The sequence below is a fragment of the Bubalus kerabau genome, chromosome 4 (genome assembly GCF_029407905.1).
Source record: "Bubalus kerabau isolate K-KA32 ecotype Philippines breed swamp buffalo chromosome 4, PCC_UOA_SB_1v2, whole genome shotgun sequence".
Classification (NCBI taxonomy): Eukaryota; Metazoa; Chordata; class Mammalia; order Artiodactyla; family Bovidae; genus Bubalus; species Bubalus kerabau.
Genome location: NC_073627.1, coordinates 130,077,414 through 130,090,480, shown reverse-complemented (window position 1 = coordinate 130,090,480; position 13,067 = coordinate 130,077,414). Strand labels below are relative to the sequence as shown.

Sequence of the window (13,067 nt, the reverse complement as noted above, 5' to 3'; positions counted from 1 at the left end):
ATTTTGAGAGCACCTTCAACTCTTTATGCTTCTCAAGGCACCCCCCAAGTATCACTCCAGTCACGTTTCCCATTGTCCTCTCCCGACACTTGATCCAGGCTCCACCTGCACCAATTGCTGGCTTGTCCTCTTTTCTCCTAGATTTTGCAGCACCTTGCCCTTTACTCACCATCTAGAATCAGAGTGGGTGTGAATATCTTCCTGCATCAAGTGCAACCTAGCCCTGGATAGGCTCTTTCTCCAGGGCCCTCTAATGGTCAGGAGGCACCAAGGTGAGAGTGCTGGCTTTGGGGTGCTGTGCTGGATTTGGGAAAGCCTTTTGCATCTCTAGGAAGGAGTTAAGTAGATCCGTGATCCCTTGGGTCCCAGGAGAGAACTTCACAGAGGAGAAAGTGGGACAGGGATGGTTTCTCCGAGTAGGGGCTCCTGAGCTAAGGCAGGAAGGGAGAGCAGAACGAGTGGGGTGGGAGGGAATGGCATTCTGGATGCGTGAACTTGTATAAAGAAAGAGAGGACAAGTGAGAAAGTGGATGAATGAGTGAGTGAATGAATGGATGAGTGTATGGCAGACAATCTAAGAGAACTTCAGGTGGTTCATTCTCTGGGATGTGGAGGTATGGCAAGAAATGTGATTATTGAAATGAGCAGGAGTGAGTTGGTAAAGAATCTGAGATGTTCTAGGGAGCTCAGACCTTGATTTGTCAAGGTCTAAGACATGGAAAGATTTTACACAATCAGATTTGAATTTTGGAATGATTCCCTTGTCTGCTCTGTGGAGACTGGATAGATGGAGCAGGACTAAAGGCAGAGAGATCCAGCTGGGAGGCTGTAGTGGTTCACCAAGTAGAGAGTGATGGTGGCTCAACCCAGAGCAACGGGGCTGGAGAGACCAGAGGCATTCAGGAGCTAGTGAGCAGAGGGAACCAACAGGCCCTGGTTATGGCTAGGGTGAGGAGAGGAGAGAACCTCAGGTGGCTCCCAAGTTTCTGATCTTAGGGAGTAGGAGGTTGGCAACACCATTCTAGAGATAGGCAGTACAGGAGGAGGAAAGAGGCATTTTGGGAATAATGGTGAGTTCACTTGGGACACGTTGAACTTCAGGTGCCTGGGAGAATCCACATGTAATCCAGGTATCCAAGGGACAGCTAGAGAAAAGGCGGCTCAGGAGAGAGATTTGGGAGTCCACAGCTTTCAGAGGGGAGTTGTGCTGGGGTCATGAATGAGGTTGCCCAGGGAGAGTGATGAGGGGGAGAACTGTATGGAACACCAGCATTAGGGGTGAGCAGAAGGATGAGGGGCTGATTGAGAATCTGAGCAGGAATGACCAGGAGGCAGGAGGGAGCATCACGGAAGCCAGCACCAGGGGGCAGAGGTGGGTTCATTAAATCATGAATCCTACAACCACCGGGTCAGCTAAGGAGTGTTACGCCTGTTTCAAGACATGAGAAAATCGAGGCTGCAGGAGATTAAGACCCAGGGTCAGGTGCTGGAGCTGGGATGTCAGCCAAGGTCTCTCTGACTCCAAAATCCAATAAGCTGTTTCTACTGTACCATGTTTAGCAACACAGAGCTTGGCACAAAGTAGATGCTTCATAAATGTTTGTTGGATGGATATGGATAGGTGAATAGTGTTAGCAGCAAGAGATTCTATAAAAAATTTAGCAAATAAGCAGAAAGACCCTAAAGTGTCCCAGGAGCAAGGCCACAGAACGGAAGCAGCTTAGAACTTTTTATAGCATTGCAGACGTGGTGATGACAAAGGCTTGCCTTCCTTCGACTGGGCTCTGTTAAAGATCTTTTAAAGTCCTTTCAGAGCAAGGTTGTTTTTTTTTTTTTTCCGTCTTTCCATTCTTGCTTGTAAACGAAGGATGATTTTAGAATCCAAGCCTTTTTTATTTTGCTAAAGTACATGATGAGTAAAATGGCCTCCCAGTCAGCACTTTCCAATTTTGAAAGATGCTAAAAACTGATGTTTAAAGGGATGTTTCTCTTCTTTATGCATCAAAGAGCCTTGCGGCCTGCTGGGAAGGACGGGATAAATGTCAGGAAGGTAGCGTCACCTGCAGGGCTGAATCTCAGTGCAGAGGGTAGGACTGCAATTGGGAGCAAGCGTGTGGGCTGAGGCCTGGCTGTCTCCTGGAGGCTGCCTGTATATCCTCCTTCTGCCTGTTCTCCATGGGGCAGGGCCCAGCCTGGATCCCGTCCCCTAGAAAGCAACCGAGAACCCCTTACCCTGACCCAGGAGATAACTTCAGGAAGACACTCAGTAAATCTTTGTTGAATGAATAAATGAGTCAAAGGACCTATGGTGGGGCTTCCCAGGTGGCACTAGCAGTAAAGAACCCACCTGCCAACACAGGAGACATAAGAAATGCAGGTTCGATCCCTAGGTCGAGAAGATCCCCTAGAAATGCAATCCACTCCAGTATTCTTGCCTGGAGAATCCCATGGACAGAGGAACCTGGTGGGCTGTACAGTCAATGGGGTCACAAAGAATCGGACATGACTGAAGCGACTTAGCATGCGGCACAGAACCTATGGTACAGTATATACCTATTAAGCCCATTGAGGTAATAAGATAATAACTATTTATAGAACGTTTGAATATAGATTTTCCTTTGAAATAAAAAGAGAAGCATGGGTTGGGAGAAGGTTATAAAAAACTTATTCTAGCTGTGGGTTTCCTCTTTGTCAGTAACTATGCTAAGCACTTTATAAGGATAATTTCATTTAGCTCTCTAAGTAAGCACTGTAAGTAAGTTATTCCCATCTTGCAGATGAGGAAATTGAGGCCAAGTTGGGGAAAAGAGCCACTTGACGCCACCCGAGTGGAGCTGAGATTTGAACAAAGCTCAGAACTCGAAGAGACTCTGAAATGCCTTAACTGGGTAGCTCTGTGGACTCCTGGAAGGTGGAAAAGCCTAGCATACTGAGGGGTGGGGTGTTGGCTGGGAACTTTTTTCTGCTGCCAACTACCCTGGGGACCTCGGAAGTTCCTTTCTCTCGTCTGGCCTCAGTTTCCCTAAGCGTAGAGTGAGGTTGGAAAGCAGACGCTGTGTCAGTGTCCCCCAGTGTTTGCCTGCTCTTGCTGGAGGAGAGCAGGGAAGGAGAGGCCCTTCCGAGCCATTCGCTTCGGCCTGCAGCCTGTGGCCTCCTGGGCTGTGCCGATCACATGCTCACCTCCATATCCGTGTCTTCTGTCCACAGGGCAATGACGTGCGGATCATCCTCGGCCAGTTTGACCAGAATATGGCAGCAAAAGTGTTCTGTTGTGTAAGTAACACTTTGGTTGTGTCCTTTGTGTCTTTGGGGAGGTTCATGAAGCTTCTTCTTGGATTCATTCTTACTGCCTGATCCTTAAATAGCATCATAGTGTTATGGAAAGATGCGGGATCTGGCTGCTCGCTACTTAGAAGCCAATAAACATACCAGGTTGGTGGAAGGGAAAGTTTGCTTCATTTCAGATGGCGGCAACTTGGCAGGAGGGTGGATATCTGTCCAAAGGCCAGCTCCCCACCACTGACAGTCAGTGGGGAAGCTCTTTTATAGACAGATGGAGGGGGCTACATTCAGAAACAGCATAGTCAGCTCTGACAGTCATCATCAAATTGGTCATCAGAGGTCTGACCTGTGTTATCTTGGTTGATTGGGTACAATTAATCTTCAGTTCCAAGGTCTGTTTGTTTCCATTTCTTTGAGGCCATTTCTTAGAATTATGTCGTGGGTACAGTCTGGTCATCCTGTAGTTAACTTCTCCACCTGGGGTTTCAGTATCTATAAGACAACTCATAGGAAATGGCTCAGAGTATTATCTATAGCCCTTGAGAAGAAACTAAAGGTCCTTGACTATGCTTCATAACTACATTATTATTATATGGCTTCTTTGACTGTTTTCCTTTGATTCTGCTTGGTCTCATTTCTCTGATTAAACTTAATCTTTGACCAAAGTTTTCCACAGACAAAAGGCAGGCAGGGGACATGGAGTGGGCAAGGACCATAGGGTCCTGATCCATTTCAACAGGACCAGAGTCTGGCGTGTTGGAAGCAGAAGTGTTATTCTCATTGCTCTTTTCGGGGAGCTAAAACCCCTGGGCTCAGAACAGTTCAGCTGTGGAAAAACCAGGAACCTCAGTTTACTAATCCACTAACCCACTTTCTGGAGAAGGCAATGGCACCCCACTCCAGTACTCTTGCCTGGAAAATCCCATGGACAGAGGAGCCTGGTAGGCTGCAGTCCATGGGGTCATTAGGAGTTAGACACAACTGAGCGACTTCACTTTCACTTTTCACTTTCATGCACTGGAGAAGGAAATGGCAACCCACTCCAGTGTTCTTGCCTGGAGAATCCCAGGGACGGGGGAGCCTGGTGGGCTGCCATCTCTGGGGTCGCACAGAGTCGTACACAACTGAAGCGACTTAGCAGCAGCAGCAGCAGCAGCCCACTGTCTAACCATTGCCTTTGTGCTGCCAGCTAGTTCTCAGTCTCCTCAACCCAGCCGTGTTTAATGGAGCAGCGCTGTGTGCACCACACAGGGGGAGACACAGGATTCCAAGGTGGGACAGGGGCGCCTCAAACCCCTTCCTGCCCTGTAAGCCGGGCTCAGAGTGTCAGGCTTAGCACAAACCATCAACCTTTCAGTATTTACCACCAAATCCTTTTCATTGTCTGGTGTGTGATAGATGACAAAGTACATTTTTCAACCTTTTATCATTTAAGCTTTTCAGTAAGCAAGTGAAGCTACTATTGTTACCCTTGTTTTATAGATGAGGAACTAGAGGTCCAGAGAGGTTGGAGGGGCTTGTCCAAGGGCAGAGCCAAGACTCCATCCCCGTTCACCTGATTCCCAATCAGATCCTCTTTCCTCCACGCGATAGTCTAAACTGAGCACATGTAAGAGTTCTAACACGGCAACTATGTCTTTTTATTCTGATGCCCTGGCTCCCGCTCCTGCACCCTAGGGTCAAGAGAGAAGTCAACAGAGTGAGAGCCTAGTCACATGAGTCATTGTCAACCCAATAAGTTCCTCCTCTTAGAATGAGGTTATTCTAGGTCTTGTCTCTAGTGATGGGCCACAGGCCTCTGTTTTCTTTGACCTTTTTTCAGTAACTTGGATGATTATAAAAATATGCTTATAGGAATTTTAGAAGTTATGGACTATGTTGGAAGCTAGATCCAGGGTGCAAAGAACCTTACCAAGCTGGAATGTTTGGTTAAATCTAGGAAGGCTAAATCTAACTCAGGAGACCCGGGTTCGATCCCTGGTTTGGGAAGATCCCCTGGAGGAGGAAATGGCAATCCATTCCAGTATTCTTGCCTGGAGAATCCCATGGACAGAGGAAGCTGGTGGGCTACAGTCCATAGGGTCACAAAGAGTTGGACGCAACTGTGTGACTAACATACAATAGAAGGTTATATTAGAACAAATTGGGCTGCCTGTGTCTGAGGTGGTAGAGGCACAGCTGAGGAGTACTGTGCATTTAGAGCAAAAGATACTTGGAGTATCAGGTGACCTCAAGGTTACCCTGAGTAACCAGTGTGAGCACAGCTGGCAGGGAGCCAAGGTGGCCATCTGGCTACACACCCACACCAGGGTGGGTGGTCTCTCAGCCGTCTGCTGGAGAGGCCCCACCCAGGGTGTCCTGCTCAGCTCCTGGTGCCCTGTTTTAGAAGAGATGAAGGAACTGAGAAGAGGCCAGGAGTGAGGAGAGAGCAGTGGCTGGAAAACACAGTCATACAAGGATGTTTCCTTGTGAAGGCTCAGGAGCAAAGTGGGAACCGCCCGATCTCTCAAAATAGAAGGGAGGAGGCAGAAGCTACTGGCTGCGGTTTCAGGGACGTCTCTTGAGTTTAGCACTTAGCACTCAAAAATCAGTCTCCTTGGGCTTGGACCACTGGTCTGCAGCTTAGTAACTGAATATGGGCTTGTTGACACTTTCTGAATCTCAGTTTTCTCATCTGTAACATGGGGATAATAATAACACCTGTCTCATAGGGTTGTTGCAGAGATTAAATGAGCAAAAACACTTTGCATAATGCCTGACATACAGTGAACTCTCCACAGATGTCAGCAATATTTTTTTGTTTATGTAGGTTTCTGAGGATGGAATGAACCACCATTGGGCTGGCAAGGTTACTAACTGGTAAACTTTACAAGATTGTGTTAAGCATCCTATGTCTCAGTTAAGGATAACAAGGAGTTTTTCATATGAAAATCTAAGGAGGAGTGAGAGAAAAATGGAAAAAACAGAGCAAATTGATTTAATACATTTTACTTCAAACTCATAATACCTCACATGTTACCATCTAAGGTCCAGAAATGGCCCATTTGAAAAAGGAAAATAATGCTCCAAATTAGAAGACATAAATATTTAGAGAAGAAGATGAATTTTATCCCCACATATCCCCAAAGCCTTGTAAACAACTGGCACACGGTAAGTGATTATTGATCCAATAGGAAAAATAAATCAATAAAAATGACCCGGGAAGACGTCACACTGGGCCCTGACCATCTCCTGTTTGTACAAAATGTAGACAGACCTCCTGTTCTGATTTGAGCCAAACCCTAAGCCAAGGTGTGGCTGTGATTGCCCTCCGTGCTGGGATTATTTTCCGAGTGGCATTCCCAGCAGTGTGGTTTCCATTTCGGAACAGACGGCCTGGCTGTCTCCCTCTTGAACAAAAGCCCCAGGCTGCTTGCCTTCCACAGCACGGGACATCGTCTTACCTTCTCATCCCCACTTTCCTCTTCCTCTTAGACGTTGGGCATTTTAAAGGGGCCTTTCTCTTAGAGTCTTTGCTGGCATCTTCATTCATTGAAGTGTTTCTCAGAAGTCTTGTGTTTGGCATTTATTCCGTGTGTCAGATCCTCAGATGGACCTCTCGGTCAGGACTTTCCATCTTACGTGCTTAGGAAGGAGCTCTTCTGGCAGGCATGGAAGATCCCAAGGAGAGTCTTCTCAGTGTCTTCACACTGGATCAAGACTCTGACGTATGGTGGAGGGAGAGGCTGCTTAGAGCAGAGATGCAGGGCCTTGCTGCCTGTGTCAGGGTCAGGGTCCAGGCGCAACCAGATGGAGACAGCCGTGTCTTTGCCATCCAAATGCCACATGCAGTGCAAACTTTGCAGCATGTTGCTGCGTGTTCTTGAGATTGGACCTGCCACCAATGAGAGAGCAGAGTCCAACAAATGCAAAGCCTCTTTATAGCCCTCTGGCAAAATGTTCACTTTGGCTCCAGCAAAGGATGAACGTGACCTGTCACTTCTCTCTGCTTGGTGGTCTGTTCTAAATTCTCGAGCATTCTGACCTGGGTTCTGGTTTTAGTTCTGCCAGCTGTGTGACCTCAGACAGGCCACTGTGCAACTCCAGTCCCCAGCTGCCTCACTTCTAAAGTGGAAGCGATGACCTCTGCCTCATGTGCCTCATTGGATGGTTGAGAGGCTTATACAAGGTCACCAAAGGATGACCATCATCCCAACTGTGAACTGCGTTACTGATGTGAGGATTTATTGCTGTTGTGGTTGTGAAATGCCTGTAAAAGGGAAAGATCCTTCTTGCATAGGGAGGTGAGAAGGCAAAAGGAAACTTAATAAAAAGAGGAAATTGGATTTTAAAATTACCTCATGGCCACCTGTCTGCAGCTAATGAGAACAGAGTGGTTCATGGGACTGAAGAACATGGGCTTAGGACGGCCCATCATTACCTGGCAGGGCTGTTTGGTGGCCACAGGGCCTGAGACCTACTAGAGGTCTACTAGAGGCAAAAAAAAAAAAATGAAAACCAAGGTGACCAAGTCAACTGAAAGTGTGTTCAGTCAGTCACTCTACAACCAGTTATTGGATGCCCTTTATACATCAGGCACTGTGCTCAGCACTGGGGACCCTGGGAAGAGCAGACACCACCCCCCCACCCCACCCCAAAACTCCCTATTTGGCAAAGGAGACAGACAAAGATACCAGCAGCTTCTTAAAGGTCAGTGTCCCACAATCTCAGCTCTTCTGAATGTGGGAATGCTGAAATGGAGGCCCGGAGGCTTCTCTGCAGTTGCTGTAGACATTAGATGCTATATTTAAGCCCAGTCCACCTCCTTTGCAGGAGAGCCTTTTAGACCCTCACTCAAAACCTGTGTACTTTTTTTCTACACATATGTTTAACAATCCCTGCTTTCCATAGCAATTTAAAAGCAGCAGATTCAGAGTGGGGAGAGGGATTTAATGACAATGAAAGTGACAGCCTAGACCTGACAGTTGGGAAGGAGACAAACCCATCAAAAACGGATCAAAAACGCCAAGAACAACAGTCTGGGCCCATTTGGTATTTGGACCAATCTTCCCTATGTTCAAAAGTATCACTGCCCATAGCCCAAACAATGGCTAATGTTCAGAATAAAGCCTTGAGTTACCAAAATGAGAATGGGATGAGAAGGAGCAGCTGAAATGTTCCTGCACATAGTGTTGGCCAAGCATGTACACATATTACCTCATTTATTATTATTGTTATTATTTTATTGAAGTATAGTTGATGTACAATGTTGTATTAGTTTCTGGTAAGCAGCAAAGGATTCAGTTATGTATATTTTTTCATATTCTTTTCCATTGTGGTTTATTATAGGATCTTGAATATAGTTCCCTGTGCTATACAGTAGGAGCTTGTCATTTATCTGTTTTATATATACTAGTTTGTATTTGCTAATCCCAAACTCCTAATTTATCCCTTCCCCCTTCCCCTTTGGGTAACCATAAGTTTATTTTCTATGTCTGTGAGTCTGTTTCTGTTTGTAAGTAAGTTCATTTGTATCATATTTCAGATTCCACATGTAAGTGATATCATATGGTATTTTTCTTTGTCTGACATTTCACTTTAGTATGAAATCTCTAGGTTCATCCATATTGCTGCAAATGGCATTATTTAATCATTTTTAGGGCTGAGTAATGTTCCATGTGGTACACATGGTATATATGTACCACATCTTTTTTTTTTCTATGTTGATTCACATCATGATTTTTATATTATTAAAACTGTGATGTAAGAATTGAAAGTGAAGGGTTTTTTAAATTTATTTATTTTAGTTGGAGGCTAATTACTTTACAATATTGTAGTGATTTTTGCCATACATTGATATGAATCAGCCATGGGTTTACATGTGTTCCCCATCCTGAACCCCCCTCCCAACTCCCTCCCCATCCCATCCCTCTGGGTCATCCCAGTGCACCAGCCCTGAGCACCCTGTCTCATGCAATGAACCTGGACTGGCGATCGATTTCATATATGATAATATACATGTTTCAATGCTATTCTCTCAGATCATCCCACCCTTGCCTTCTTCCACACAGTCCAAAAGACTGTTCTATACATCTGTGTCTCTGTTGCTGTCTTGCATACAGGATTATCATTACCATCTTTCTAAATTCCATATATATGTGTTAGTATACTGTATACTGTTTTTCTTTCTGGCTTACTTCACTCTGTATAATAGGCTCCAGTTTCATCCACCTCATTAGAACTGATTCAAATGTATTCTTTTTAATGGCTGAGTAATACTCCATTGTGTATATGTGCCACAGCTTTCTTATCCATTCGTCTGCTGATGGACATCTAGGTTGCTTCCATGTCCTGGCTATTATAAACAGCACTGCAATGAACATTGGGGTATATATGTCTCTTTCAGTTCTGGTTTCCTTGGTGTGTATGCCCAGCAGTGGGATTGCTGGGTCATATGGCAGTTCTATTTCCAGTTTTTTAAGGAATCTCCACACTGTTCTCCATAGTGGCTGTACTAGTTTGCATTCCCACCAACAGTGGAAGAGGGTTCCCTTTTCTCCACACCCTCTCCAGCATTTATTGCTTGTAGATTTTTGGATAGCAGCCATTCTGACCGGCGTGAGATGGTACCTCATTGTGGTTTTGATTTGCATTTCTCTGATAATGAGTGATGTTGAGCATCTTTTCATGTGTTTGTTAGCCATCTGTATGTCTTCTTTGGAGAACTGTCTGTTTAGTTCTTTGGTCCATTTTTTGATTGGGTCATTTTTCTGGAATTGAGCTGCAGGAGTTGCTTGTATATTTTTGAGATTAATTCTTTGTCAGTTGCTTCATTTGCTATTATTTTCTCCCATTCTGAAGGCTGTCTTTTCACCTTGCTTATAGTTTCCTTCATTGTGCAGAAGCTTTTAAGTTTAATTAGGTCCCATTTGTTTATTTTTTGCTTTTATTTCCAATACACTGGGAGGTGGATCATAGAGGATCCTGCTTTGATTTATGTCAGAGTGTTTTGCCTATGTTTTCCTCTAGGAGTTTTATAGTTTCTGATCTTACATTTAGATCTTTAATCCATTTTGAGTTTATTTTTGTGTATGGTGTTAGAAAATGTTCTGTTTTCATTCTTTTACAAGTGGTTGACCAGTTTTCCCAGCACTACTTGTTAAAGAGATTGTCTTTTCTCCATTGTATATTCTTGCCTCCTTTGTCAAAGATAAGGTGTCCATAGGTGTGTGGATTTATCTCTGGGCTTTCCATTTTGTTCCATTGATCTATATTTCTGTCTTTGTGCCAGTACCATACTGTCTTGATGACTGTAGCTTTATAGTAGAGCCTGAAGTCAGGCAGGTTGATTCCTCCAGTTCCATTCTTTCTCAAGGTTGCTTTGGCTATTCGAGGTTTTTTTGTATTTCCATACAAATTGTAAAATTATTTGTTCTAATTCTGTGAAAAATACCATTGGTAGCTTGATAGGGATTGCATTGAATCTATAGATTGCTTTGGGTAGTATACTCATTTTCACTATATTGATTCTTCCAATCCATGAACATGGTATATTTCTCCATCTATTTGTGTCCTCTTTGATTTCTTTCATCAGTGTTTTATACTTTTCTATATATAAGTCTTTTGTTTCTTTGAGTAGATATATTCCTAAGTATTTTATTCTTTTTGTTGCAATGGTGAATGGAATTGTTTCCTCAATTTCTCTTTCTGTTTTCTCATTGTTAGTGTATAGGAATGCAAAGGATTTCTGCAACTTTACTATATTCATTGATTAGCTCTAGTAATTTTCTGGCGGAGTCTTTAGGGTTTTCTATGTGTAGGATCATGTCATCTGCAAACTGAGAGTTTTACTTCTTCTTTTCCAATCTAGATTCCTTTTATTTCTTTTTCTGCTCTGATTGCCGTGGCCAAAACTTCCAAAACTATGTTGAATAGCAGTGGTGAGAGTGGGCACCCTTGTCTTGTTCCTGACTTTAGGGGAAATGCTTTCAATTTTTCACCATTGAGGATAATGTTTGCTGTGGGTTTGTCATATATAGCTTTTATTATGTTGAGGTATGTTCCTTCTATTCCTGCTTTCTGGAAGGTTTTTATCATAAATGGATGTTTAATTTTGTCCTAGGCTTTCTCTGCATCTATTGAGATAATCGTATGGTGGTGTATTATGTTGATTGATTTGTGGATATTGAAGAATCCTTGCATCCCTGGGATAAAGCCCACTTGGTCATGATGTATGATCTTTTTGATATGTTGTTGGATTCTGTTTGCTAGAATTTTGTTAAGGATTTTTGCATCTATATTCATCAGTGATATTGGCCTGTAGTTTTCTTTGTTTGTGGCATCTTTGTCTGATTTTGGTATTAGGATGATGTTGGCCTCATAGAATGAGTTTGGAAGTTTACCTTCCTCTGCAATTTTCTGGAAGAGTTTGAGTAGGATAGGTGTTAGCTCTTCTCTAAATTTTTGGTAGAATTCAGCTGTGAAGCCGTCTGGTCCTGGGCTTTTGTTTGCTGGAGTATTTCAGATTACAGTTTCAACTTCCATGCTTGTGATGGGTCTGTTAAGATTTTCTATTTCTTCCTGGTTCAGTTTTAGAAAGTTGTACTTTTCTAAGAATTTGTCCATTTCTTCCAAGTTGTCCATTTTATTGGCATATAGTTGCTGATAGTAGTCTCTTATGATCCTTTGTATTTCTGTGTTATCTGTTCTGATTTCTCCATTTTCATTTCTAATTTTGTTGATTTGATTCTTCTCCTTTGTTTCTTGATGAGTCTGGCTAATGGTTTGTCAATTTTATCTATCTTCTCAAAGAACCAGATTTTAGCTTTATTGATTTTTGCTATGGTCTCTTTTGTTTCTTTTGCATTTATTTCTGCCCTAATTTTTAAGATTTCTTTCCTTCTACTAACCCTGGGGTTCTTCATTTCTTCCTTTTCTAGTTGCTTTAGATGTAGAGCTAGGTTATTTATTTGACTTTTTTCTTGTTTCTTGAGGTAAGCCTGTATTGCTATGAACCTTCCCCTTAGCACTGCTTTTACAGTGTCCCATAGGTTTTGGGTTGTTGTGTTTTCATTTTCATTCATTTCTATGCGTATTTTGATTTTTTTAAAATTTCTTCTATGATTTGTTGGTTATTCAGAAGTGTGTTGTTTAGCCTCCATGTGTTGAAATTTTTAATAGTTTTTTTCCTATAATTGAGATCTAATCTTACTGCATTGTGGTCAGAAAAGATGATTGGAATAATTTCAATTTTTTTGAATTTACCAAGGCTAGATTTATGGCCCAGGATGTGATGTATCCTGGAGAAGGTTCCATGTGCACTTGAGAAAAAGGTGAAATTCGTTGTTTTGGGGTGAAATGTCCTGTAGATATCAATTAGGTCTAGCTGGTCCATTGTGTCATTTAAAGTTTGTGTTTCCTTGTTAATTTTCTGTTTAGTTGATCTATCCATAGGTGTGAGTGGGGTATTAAAGTCTCCCACTATTATTGTGTTATTGTTAATTTCCCCTTTCATACTTGTTAGCATTTGCCTTATATATTGCAGTGCTCCTATGTTGGGTGCATATATATTTATAATTGTTATATATTCTTCTTGGATTGATTCTTTGATCATTATGTAGTGTCTTTCTTTGTCTCTTTTCACAGCCTTTATTTTAAAGTCTATTTTATCTGATATGATTATTGCTACTCCTGCTTTTTTTTGTCTCCATTTGCATGAAATATCTTTTTCCAGCCCTTCACTTTCAGTCTGTATGTGTCCCCTGTTTTGAGGTGGGTCTCTTGTAGACAGCATATATAGGGGTCTT

The 13,067-nt window shown here is 43.0% G+C and overlaps 1 protein-coding gene across 1 annotated transcript in view; it reads left to right on the top strand.

The window, feature by feature from the left end:
- The window catches only part of GABBR2 (gamma-aminobutyric acid type B receptor subunit 2), a 372,735-nt gene that overhangs the window by 201,525 nt on the left and 158,143 nt on the right, over positions 1 to 13,067 (top strand). The window contains exon 5 of the mRNA XM_055578611.1: positions 3,208 to 3,273. Within this exon, the coding sequence (XP_055434586.1) occupies positions 3,208 to 3,273 (66 nt within the window). The remainder of the gene's footprint in view (positions 1 to 3,207; positions 3,274 to 13,067) is intronic.